Source organism: Ochotona princeps, chromosome 1 (genome assembly GCF_030435755.1).
Source record: "Ochotona princeps isolate mOchPri1 chromosome 1, mOchPri1.hap1, whole genome shotgun sequence".
Taxonomy (NCBI): Eukaryota; Metazoa; Chordata; class Mammalia; order Lagomorpha; family Ochotonidae; genus Ochotona; species Ochotona princeps.
The window spans coordinates 52,928,665-52,940,981 of record NC_080832.1 but is presented as its reverse complement, the minus strand read 5'-3'; the positions used below and the strand labels follow the sequence as shown (position 1 = coordinate 52,940,981).

At 39.0% G+C, this 12,317-nt stretch overlaps 1 protein-coding gene across 4 annotated transcripts in view; it reads left to right on the top strand.

Moving 5' to 3' along the window:
- Positions 1–7,875, top strand: part of CEP57L1 (centrosomal protein 57 like 1) — a 64,571-nt gene extending 56,696 nt beyond the window's left edge. For 2 of the 4 annotated variants that reach the window (XM_058660034.1, XM_058660022.1), the window contains 6 exons: positions 2,806–2,883; positions 2,997–3,244; positions 4,848–4,992; positions 5,922–6,086; positions 7,024–7,132; positions 7,443–7,875. In XM_058660034.1, coding sequence (XP_058516017.1) covers positions 2,806–2,883; positions 2,997–3,244; positions 4,848–4,992; positions 5,922–6,086; positions 7,024–7,107 — 720 coding nt within the window. In that variant the 3' untranslated portion in view covers positions 7,108–7,132; positions 7,443–7,875. The other 2 variants (XR_009244890.1, XM_058660029.1) reach the window with 2 other exon arrangements.
- The last annotated feature ends 4,442 nt before the right edge of the window (positions 7,876–12,317 follow it).

The window sequence follows — 12,317 nt, the reverse complement described above, 5'->3', positions numbered from 1 at the left end:
TATTGCTATTTGACCCAGGTATCCCCCTCCTAGGAATATATCCAAATGAAATTAAATCTGCATATGAGAAAGGGATCTGTTATCCTATGTTTACAGCAGCACAATCTGCAATAGCGAAAACATGGAAACAACCCAGACACCCGTCCAAAAAGGAGTGGTTAAAGAAACTGTAGTACATCTACTCCATGGAACACTACTCAGCCATTAAAAAGAATGAAATTCTACATTTTCCGACCAATGGTCCCAACTGGAGACCATTATGCTCAATGAAATAAGCCAATCCCAGAGGACAAATACCATATGCTGTCTGCAATAAAAGGCAGCCTTCATGCAAAATATGAGATCAAGACCCCTTTCAATACTGTTTTTGCTGCAATCCATGGGTTTTGATACTTTTGGTTTTTTACTTTCCTTCCTTCAAAATAGTTTCTTTCTCTTATCAGATTCTTCACTGCCTTATCGATCATACAGAGCACCATTTTCCCCAAGAAGGATTTTGTTTTCTGTTTTATTTTTTCATCAACACATTGGTTATCCAGTAGCATGTTATTTAACTCCATGATGTTGTAAATTTTTTTAACTTTATTCCTGTTGTTGATTTTGTTTCATGGCTTTTCATTTAAGGGAATATATGGTAACTGTGTAATAGAACTATCCTATCCAAATGTGAGGATACAACACAGTGTGCATCTCTAATTCTAAATCAGAGATGGACTCCCAGTTAAACTGTTGGCTATGTCTTGACAGTAGGATTCTGGACTGTCTGCCACTGTCTGTATCCGCAATGTCAGGATACACATAAATAGCAGAATGATGGACTTACGACTGCTTATGAAGGACTATCCTATTGTAATAATATGGGGGAATCAGCTGCGGGGAGGGAACTTGGAGGGGGTAAGGGAAATCCCAGAGCCTATGGAATTGTAGCGTAAAATTAAAATATTTTAAATATTTATAATATTTAAATATTCATAATATTTTAAATATTTATAATATTTTAAATATTTATAACATTTTAAAATATTTTATAAAATATTATAAAATAGAAATAGAACAATAAAAAAATAATAAAAAAGATACAGTTCAATAGGCTCTGAGATTTCTCCTCCCCGAACTCTTCCCCTAATTTCCCCCTATATTATTACATAGTTAAATCAACAGGAAGAAAAACAGAAAATTTGCAAGTTGAAGTTAAATAACATGATACTGACTGACCATTGTGTTGCTGAAGAAATTATCTTAATTCAGCAAGAAGAGATCACCTAACTAGTTTCTTAGAATGTTTTCTTTTCCTTCTCTAATTTTACTTGCTTTTTCTATCTTGCTTTTCTTTGCTAGTCTGGGTAGAAGTCTATTTCACTCATCTTCTTAAAGAATGTCTCTTTCTTCTTGTAATTTATAGTTATAGTGTAGTCTTAATTTCGTTCATTTTTGCCATGATTTTATCATTTCTTGTCTCCTATTCATATTTTCTTTTTTAATGAGTCCTTAAGATGCATTATTAGATAATTTATTTGAGATATTTTTATTTTTTGTAAGCATCTGATGTTATGGATGTCCCTCTAATACTGCTTTTGCTAAGTGTCATGGGTTTTGATATATATTTTTTAAGATTTATTTTATTTGTATTGCGAAGTCAGATATACAGGGAGGAGGAGAGACAGAGAGGAAGCTCTTCCATCCAATGGTTCATTACCCAAGTGACCGCAACGCCTGGAGCTCAGCCAATCTGAAGCCAGGTGCCAGGAACTTCTTCTAGGTCTCCAACATGGGTGCAGAAACCCAAGGCTTTAGGCCATCCTCAACTGCCCTCCCAGGCCACAAGCAGGGAGCTGGGTAGGAAGCAGGACTGCTGGGATTAGAACCGGTGCCCGTATGGGATCCGGTGCATTCAAGGCGAGGACTTTAGCAGCTATGCTATCGCGCCTGGGCCAATATTTTTGTTTTTATTTTCATCTCTTCGAAAGTTTTGTTTCCTTATAACTTCTTCTGTGACAAGGATCATACAGTAGCATTATTTCTTCAAGGATGTTTTTGTATTAAGGTTTTGTGTTAACTGAGTTTTCATTTCCTTGGGATACATGCTAAAGGGTAGAGTGGCTGGGTCATGTGATAAGGACATGCTTAGTATTATACTGAGCTGTCAAACTGTGCTCCAAAACTATCGTCCAATTCTGTGCCATTTAATATTCCCACCAACAGTATGAGTGATCCAGTTTGCATCCTTACCGACATTTGGTATCAAATCTGTTTTCTGTTTTGGATCTTTTCAATATTAATGCATTTTATTTGTTTCTATCTACTTAAAATAGTGAGAGGACGGAGGGGAATGGAGAGGAAAGAGGGAGAGGGAGAGGAAGGAAGAGCGAGAAAAGTGTTTGAACCAGTGCTTCACCAAATGCCCAGAACAGCCAGGTTCTTCAGTGCAAAAGCTGGATCCCGGGGCTCTCTTTGGATCTCTCCACATTTGTGGTAGGGACCCAAGCACCTGACCCATCACATACTGTCTACCAGGCCAAGTTAGCAGGGAGCTGGATCAGAACTGGAAGAGCTAGGATTCAATCAGTATTCTGATATGCAAAAGAGGCATTCCAAGCCACAGCTTAATCCCAACCCCTACATTCATAATTTTGACTTGTTTTTTGCTAAAAGATACCTTTTCATGTTTATTTGCCATGTCTTTTTCAGTGAAATATCTGTGTGTTGCCTGTTTGCAAATTGTACTTTTTGTTTACAGTGAGTTTTGAGTTCATAAACATATTCTAAAATAATTTTTGTTGACTTTTTCCACCTGCCAATCTTTAGAAAGCTAAATGTCTGAAGAGAGTATCCCCTAACCTGACTTATTCAAAGTTTGGTGCACTGCCTTTTGAGACTGAAAAGGTAAGTGGAAAACAATAAGATAATTGTTGAAAAAAAAAATCCTGCTTTTTGTAAGTACCGTTTAAATAGCACCCGTCATTGAAAATTCTCAGCTCTTTTCTTTTTCCCGTAAGCCTGCCAGCGCAGGCAGTTCTGCACATGCAGGTGTGCACAGTGTGCTGCGCACGGTGCAGCAGCGTAGGCCGCCGGTTCTACAGACACCTTCTGAGGTCGCTGAGCATGGGGGACGTTGGTGCAAGCCTGCTAGGAAAACATCCTCGTGTAAAGCTTTCGCTTCTGACTCAGCAAAGTCTATTTCCATGTGTGACAATTTGTCTGAACTTTTGATGGCAATGCAAGATGAGCTGGACCAAATGTGTGTGTAAGTATTTTTTATTCTTTAGCAGAATTAGCAAGCAATTTAGATTTTCCTCTCAGTCCTGAGAGAACAGTGCCATTTAGAATCTTAAAGTCTTACTTTTTAAGTCTTTTGTGCTTATTTTATTTTTGTCTACAAATTTATTGTCACTGATTTTTATTCATACTAAGTTTTCAAATGTATATAATTACTGCTTTTCTAATCTAAAGAGTTTCTGTTTTCTCAGGATCAGGACCGACAAGCAAATACTACTATCATGGGCCCGGCGGCGTGGCCTAGCGGCTAAAGTCCTCGCCTTGAAAGCCCTGGGATCCCATATGGGCGCCAGTTCTAATCCCGGCAGTTCCACTTCCCATCCAGCTCCCTGCTTGTGGCCTGGGAAAGCAGCCGAGGACGGCCCAAAGCTTTGGGACCCTGCACCCGCGTGGGAGACCCAGAAGAGGTTCCTGGTCCCGGCATCGGATTGGCACGTACCGGCCCGTTGCGGCTCACTTGGGGAGTGAAACTTCGGATGGAAGATCTTCCTCTCTGTCTCTCCTCCTCTCTATATATCCGGCTTTCCAATAATTTAAAAAAAAAAAAAATTACTATCATTCTAATAAACATGGTCTGGTGAACTTAAATTATAATTCACAAAAGCTTTCCTAAGAAAAGTTCTTTCATTTTTTTAGAATGTTATTGTTAAATGCAACATCTGTAGTAAGGAAGACTCTGGATGGGATACATTAGATTATGCCTCTTGTTTAAATACATATTCAAAAGAGGTTCCCGAATGATACAATTTGGCTACAACTGCTTCAGCTAAGACCTCTGGAAGATATAACTAGTTCTTTTGACACTATTTCATTGAGACGGCTCATTCCAAACCTAGAAGTCTCATAGACATATACTTCTGGCCAAGGAACTCTTCCAAAAATTCTTCAGCAATAATTCCAGAATTGGAACTGAAGGATCCTTTAGTGCCTCTAGCTAAGGACATCAGAGCATTTTACAGCATGTCACTATGGGCATCAAGAATTCAGATTTTTTTAAGATTTATTTTTATTGGAAAGCAGATATACAGAGAGGAGGAGATACAGAGAGGAGATACAGAGAGGAAGAATCTTCTGTCCACTGATTCACTCCCCAAGTAGCTGTGACAGCCAGTACTCAGCATATCTGAAGTCAGGAGCCAGGAGCATCTTCCTGGTCTCCCATTGCAGGGGCAGGATTCCAAGGCTTTGGGCCATTCTCAACTGCTTTCCCAGGCCACAAGCAGGGAGCTGGATGTGTAGCAGGGCTGCCAGGATTAGAACCATGACCCATAAGGATCCCAGCACATTCAAGGTGAGGACTTTAGCCACTAGGCTACCGTGTCAGTCCCAATTCATATTTTTTTTAAAAGTTGTTTGGCAGATTGTCTTAAGTCTAAATGTATCTAATCTCAAGTCACAAGAACCTGATCACATTTACCATATATTTAATTATATAATCCTGAGGAAGGCGATTGGTTTTTTTAAGATTATTATTTAACTCAGTAAAATTTATGTTTAGGCACAATTTTTAGTATGGCTAAGACTTATGCAGCAAACTGTCAAAATGTTTGAAATTTGTTTTTGTTTCCTAGGGAGCACCAAGAACTTCTGAGACAAATGAAGGACACTGAAAGCCACTCAGTCTATGGTGACATAGAATGTGAACTAGAGCATTTAGTCAAGAAAATGGAAATTAAAAGAGAACAAATTTTCAAACTGAGGAAGCATCAAGACAGTGTAAGAAAACTTTAGTAAAAGATGACAATAAAAAGATAGTACAGCTGGCTGCGGTGTTGTGTCTCCATGTGACCTCCCAAACATGAGGTTCTTATACTCAGCAGGTAAAAAGATAGAAAAGCATCACTCAGGCTGTTAAATAGAGCATAACTAGATATCTGCTTGGAGTATCATGAGTCTCCTACATGACTGTGAAAGAGTGTAAAGTAAAAGAAGCAACAATGATAAATGCTGTTTTTAGTAATGGCTGGGAAATTGTGAGATGGGATAATTTTATTAGCAGCCTTCTAGTTATTCTTTGAGCCTTCTTTTGCCTTCTCTCCTCTAATGAATTAATGATGCCCCCTTGTATTAGCAGATTTTTCATTTCTAGCACCCATAAACCTGGCTCTTCAATGGTACCTTATTCTTGAAACCACTGCCAATCCTTCCCAAAACAAGCTGTGCCTTGCTGTGCCTTGGAGATGTGTACCTAGCTAGCTCTAGTGAGTGATGGGAATGGAGAGGCTTCTGTTCTTGGGTGTGAAGTCTAAATAATTGTGAATGGCCTATCAGTTGTAGCATTTGAACAGAAGAATCCTGGATTAGAATATTTTATTCAAAGACAGTGGCTCTGTAGGTTGAACCTGCAACATGGCTACACCACTAGAGCAGAAGGCAGAGAGAAGTCCTTTCTAGGAACCTTCATGTCATATCAGGTAGCTCTCTGCTGTGGCCAATGATAATATCAAGCTTCCTAAAAACAAGGGCTGTTATAAACTAGGCATAGTGTTATGCCTATAATAGGTGCTCAATAAATAAAAGCTTACTGAGTTGAACTTTTAAATTTAAGGTAATCTTTAAACCCTCAATCCAAGCCTTACATTTTAGGGCCTGCTTTTTAGTGTATTTCTAACTAAAATGTTAGAATTTTTTTTCTCTCTCTCCAGGTTCATAAGCTGCAGCAAAAAGTTCAAAACTCAAAGATGAGAACAGCTCCAGGCACTCAGCGAGAAGAATACCACCAACCTAACAGATCAAAGAACATAAAAAACAGCCCCAGAAAATGTGTGAATGAAGCTAGCTCTTCTCAAAAAAACAGCCACTTTCATCCAGTACGAGTTCATAATGTTCAAGTGAAATTGAGGAAAGATGATATCATGTGGGAACAGTAGCACAATAGCAAAACTGTCACCTTAGATGAACTGTGTCAGTGGGCTCTTGAATTGTCTAAAGTGGTTTTAATTTAATAATACCTTTGTGAACTTTTGAATTGTTTCTAGCCTCTTATAAGACATGAAGTTGCAGTGCTTTAAAATTAATGCCTTAATGAAATAGGAGGCCCAAATAATAAATGATTAGGTTTTTATTTTTTTGGCTAAGACCCCTAACCTCATCATGTTAAAAAAAGAAAGTCCTCCTTGAAGATATCTTAAGCTAGAATCTAAGAAATATCATACGTTTAAAAAATCTGTTAAATTTGGGATACAGTCTATTCTGAGTTTTCATTAGTAGGCTCATAACTTTACAGACCAATGTGAAATGTACATCAAGGTCTTTGTCTTTTTAACTTTGCTGATGCTTGCTTTAAAGCTGTGAAATGTTTCTCTTAGAAAAAGAGAAACTCAATAATTCTTCAGTTTTGTTGAAGATCCCTTTGACCCAGCTTTTATACAATTACAAATAAATTTTTTTAGGTGATAGTAACTCAGTTGCAGAAATTTTTCTCTGTTATTCTCATTTTCTTTTACAGATGTAGATGTTCTTTAACATCAGTGATCTATTTTATTTTACTGCTTTATAATTTTTGATGACCTGTAATTTTGGCATTGTATATCACATTTGTCAATACAAATTGAGAATGTGAATTTTTTAGGATCCACCAAAGTGGCCTTTTTAATCATGAAAGTATGTTGGGCATTTGATTACCTCGTCTAGCAAAAAATCAGGACAGTGTGGTATGTTTTTATGTTTTAAAATCATCAATGTCATAGATTTCCTTGTATATGCATACTTTGTAATGACTTTATACATGTTGGCCTGTCTTTCCAGAAGCCTTTGGAAACTAGCACAAGCCTTTTGAACCATTGGTTTCTCGCTCGAATCTTGGGCAACTGGAGAAGTGGAGCTCGCTGAAGCAGAAATAGAGGACAGACAGAAGGTGGAATAGCAGGGAGGGAGCTCTGAGTTCAGGGAGCTGTTGAAGAGACGGGGATTCCCAAGGGCCAGAGGTGGAGGTGCCCATTTACCAAGTCGTCTGAATTCATACTTGAGGGTGGGTTGGGGTGGGGATGGGGGCAGTGTGGGACAGATGAAGTTCAGATTACAAGTATGAGGGAATTTTTAGGTCTGGATCCCGGGAAGCTAAGAAGAGCAAGTTTTTGAAGACAATCTTTTTTTTTCTTCCTTTCTTTCTTTTTTCTTTTCCTTTTTTTTTTTTTTTTTTTTTTTTTTTTTTGCTGTTTTCCCAGGAAATTCCCAGAAAGTGTGTGTAGGAGAAAGTGGGTAATTATGGACCTTCTGGGCAGGAAAACCCTCATTCATGCCAATGGTGAGAAGAGGTGCCCTGGTCAAAAGAGGGGCAGACTGGAACTGAAACTGGTCCTTGAAAGTCCTTAGTGGCAGAGATCAAGTTTTTCTCTGGCTGTAATGGAATGTGTGCCCTTGGCTCATTTTCAGGTCCCTACCTCCTCCCTTTAGCAACTCAGATTTGAAGAGGTCCCACAGCCATCTTCACCTGAAGTCACTTGTATGCCTCTGCCTATGTTCCTACTTTGCCTCTGCTCTTCAAGGATGTGAGTTTAATAGTTTAAAGTTAAAAACACCCATCTGGACCGTAATGCAGCCCTGTGTTTCTGTACCTACTCAGAAGATGGCATGTGGATTACGAATATATGTGGATTACGAATATATGTGGATTATGAATAAAGTCATTGCTTGTGAAAATGTATGGTAAAATAATGAAGAAGGAAGAATTTTCTTATAAAATGTAGTACAGTAGACAAAAAGTTAAGAGATGAGCTCAGAGGTCAGTATTTTGGCACAGCGAGTAAAGCTGTGACCTGCAGTACCAGCATCCCATGTGTGCACCAGTTCAAGTCCCTGCTGCTCCATTTCTGATTCAGCTGTCTGCTAATGCATCTGGGAAAGCAGCAGAAGATGGCCTAAGTGTTTGGACCTCTGCACTCATGCAGGAGACCTGAATGAAGCTTCTAGCTTCAGCCTGACCCATCCTTTGATATACAGCCACATGGGGGAATGAATCAGGATAGAAGACTTTCTCTCTCTCCCTCCCTTCTTCTTCTTTTTCCTTCCCCCATCCTGCCCCTCATAATCCTGCCTTTCAAATAAATAAGTCTTTCTAAAATGGAAAAAAAAAATAAGTTCAGTCAAACTCCCCCTGAAGTAACTTGGACAAGTCAGAACTTGTTGAAGCCTCACATTTCTCATTTGTTGAGTGTTTACTAATCCCTACTCCCCACAGTTGTTGTGATGAGAAAATGAAATAGTATGTGCAATCACCCAGCAAAACACTCAGTAAAACTCAATAAATGGGACCTGGAACAATAGTTCAATGGCTAAATCTTCACTTTGCAAGTGCTGGAATCCCATATGGGTACCAATTTGTATCCCAGATGCTCCACTTCCTTTACATCTCCTTGCTTGTGACCTGGGAAATGAGTAGTGGATGGCCCAAAGCCTTGGGACCCTGCACCCATGTGGGAGACCAGGTTCCTGGCTTTGGATTGGCTCACATCTGCCCGTTGCAGCCCTTTGTCGAGTAAACCAGCAGACAGAAAATCTTTCTGTCTGTTATTTCCATAGATCTGATCTAATCTATCCAATAAAAGTAAATAGGTCATATATATATATTTATATTTGAATTTGGGTGGTAAATATACATAGTATATATATATATATTGTGTGTATATATAATATGCATATATATATTTACATACATAAAGTAGAATGCAAGTTTGTAAGCATGAAAGCCTGAAAACAAAAGCCTAAGTTTATTTGGGTTTTTGCTTTTTATTTTCTCTGTGCCTAGAGGGAAACTAGCTTGGCCGGGTTTCAGATAGGAGGGGTCAAAGAACACAGTGCTGTTATGGTGCAGAAAGATGCAGTCATATCTGGCAGCTTGGCTTGGAGTCTGTTCTACTCATCGAGGTGACATTCAGCACTGAGAGGTAATAGAAAAATTGGTGTCTTATTGCTTCATCAGAGCTACTGAACTAAAAATATATCTGTGCTGAGACACTTCCGGCTTGTCAGGGCCTTTGACTCCTGGGGGGATGGGGGTGGAGCGGCAGATTGCTTCCTTGGACTGGGGACTGGGACTATCCATGGTGAGTGTATAAGTGTTGCTATAGCAACCCTACAGCTCTGCTCTGCCTAGCAGAACCATAGTGTGATTTCATGTTACCACTCTGGTGAAAAATAAGAGTTGCTTTCTGTGCAATTAGACGTTGAAAAGAAGGAATTGGAAACTTCTAGTCAAGGCAATTCTCAACTTTGTTGAAAGTGTGAAATCAGAAAGTTCCAGTGTTCCAAGCAGCAGGTATTGTGAATATTCAAATACTAGAAATGGGAGTAGGAATCTAGAATTAACTATGCTTGGGTGGGTCTTTTGGAAAACTAGCTTTTTTCTTTCTTTCTTTCTTTCTTTCTTTGTCTTTTTTGTTTGTTTAAAGATTTTAGCTGAAGATAGGAGAGTTGGAGGGAATGGTATTTTTCAACAATGAACATTGAACTGAGAGCTACTTCGAGTAACTGGACTGGGGTGGTGTGCTTGGACATTTTATTTGACATTTAGGGACATACCTTTCTTTAAAAGTATGATTTTAACTGCAAAGTAGTATTCCTAATCCATGGTAAAACGTGAAATAAATGACTAAAATTTTAACTTGTATTCTCATGAGAAAGCAGCCTCAGGGCAAGAGCCCACTGGTTATACACAATGGAAGGACTCTGTATCCTGGCCAAAAATGCAACAGCTGCCATGATTGCCCTAGAGTAAATCATGAAACTCCTAATGGACTTTCCTGGAACTCTATTCAGCTGTAACTAAAGCTGTTCCTACAGAGAGCATTTAATTGAACGTGCAGTTCAGGTGAGTGCAAGTTGACTCCCAGACACGAGACCTCTCCAAGGCCTGGCAACATCTGTGCAATAGACAAACCCTAAGTAGGTGAATTGCAGCTCTACATTAAAGTGTAATGAGGCTAAATAAGCACACTATTGACTGTCATTCATCTGAAAAGAATTTCTCTGTAATTCAGTTGGCATTGTCAGGACTTCAGTCTTTATATCCTATCACTTATTTCCATCAAACTTTTCCTTTTCCATATTTGTTTACATTTGTGTGTTTGTATTTTGCTATTTAAGGATCTAAGGAGAATTAGGGAGAATGTATAAAGTTAAAGCTTTAGATAATGTCTGGGCTAAATAGAGTTTGTTTTATAGTTGCAGATTGTTCATTTAAAGAAGCAGCTTGTTTTGGTTTTGGTTTTGGTTTTCTTCTTACTCCATTTATTGAGAGTGTTCTTACTGGTACAGATTGACCAACTTGCCACTTGGTACAAGATCCTACCAGATACCAGATCATTGAAATTGTAAAGTAGCACCCTAGCACTAAGGAATTTTTAAAATTGTATATGCATGATCTAATGTGTAACTATATGTGTATCAATTTTAGCAGATAATAAGAAAAAATTCACCCTACATGACTTAGTCCTCTATGGCAGCTTTGTGACAACATGAAACTTGTTTTTGGCTTATGAGTTGGGTAGGGATTGCAGGAGGAATGCAGGAGGAATGCTGGGTATTGTGAGTTATCAGGCAAAGGACAAAGAAGTTCTGTAAGTGATAACCAGCTTTCTTGAAGAGGTTTTTGTTTGGTGCCCTCATCTTTTCTCTTTTGTCTTGATTGGTGTAGCTTCCCCTTGTTTCTGGTCTCAATATACTTCGTCCTCCTCTTACCCGTTTCATCCTCTCCCAAAACTAGCATAGTTTTCTAGATATTTCCCCCACTTAGCACACTCTGGTGTTGCTGTTTATCCTTCTCGTAGACTGGAAGCTAGATGAGGGCAGATTCCTTCCTTGCCACCTCTGTAAAGCCCTAGCACAGTACCTGGCCTCCAAATAGCCTCTCAGTATTTGTTTGATAATGAAATTAAATGCAATTTTAAGTGCCTGCTCAAGACCCCAACAGAGCATTCTGAAAATCAAGCTGGAAAGCACCCATACTGCATCAAAACAAAGCTAAGTTGTTTACCTGACCTGAGAGATGAGAGGAGTTGACAGAGAGAATCGCCAAATATCCCCAAAGGGCTAGTTTTAATAGTGATAATACGGTTGCTCAGCTTTAATCCTTACTAGAAAAAAAGAAAAAAAAAAAAACCCTGGAGTACTGTGATGTTAACCAGTTATTTTTTTCATTCTTTCCATTCTGTCTACCTGTCCACACCTGCTGGGAGAAGTAGCTTTGAAATGACCAGTGTGACTTTTTGTTCTTTGTTTCTGCTTTATTCATCCCTTTTCCGTATAAACTAACCTGTTTTGCCTAACCTGTCAGAACACATCTATTTTTGTGGAATGACAATTGCCCAATTCTAGAGTCACAAGCAAAACCAACTGAGATCTTGAAATATGTCTTGTAATGTTTTCTTTTTTGAGACTTTGCACATCTTAATCTTGTTGAAGGGAGCCTATTGGTTTGGGCACCAGTGTTTCAGGTCCCAATTCAAACTCTCTTTTGCTGTCACCTTGCAGGGATATGCAACCAAGTTTCACATAACCATGGGTGAGTAGTAACACGATAGAACTTTCTGTTGGGGAAAGGATCAGGAGTGGTTGCATAGAGAACAAGCACTCAGAATAATGCAATGCTTTCTTTATTATAATTATAATGGTGCTATGAGGAAGAAGTGTGACAGCCAAAGGTTCTTTATTTTTGTCCTGGTGTGTTTGACTTGTCCGTTCTGTAAATATTTGTTGATCCTCTGATAATCAAGTAGTTACTGATCTGAAGATAGGTGCTGTGCTAGATGCTATGGGAGACTGATAAACAAAGTGTGAACTCTGTCTTCAAGTTGCTTTCAGCTGATGGGGGAAATAAGACAGGTGTGTCCAAATAGGTGACCTGAGAGGTGCAGTGACCATCACAGAACAGAGCCTTGGTAAACATTTGCCCATGCACTGTTTGCTCCCATCCATTAGTAACCTGCTGTGGGGCGTAGCCTGGTAAGCTTTCACCTGCTTTTCTGTTCAGTCACAGTGCTGTTCTAGGATTCTCACTTCATTAGCTTGTGAATTGAAGATATCAGTTCACTGAGTAATTTCAC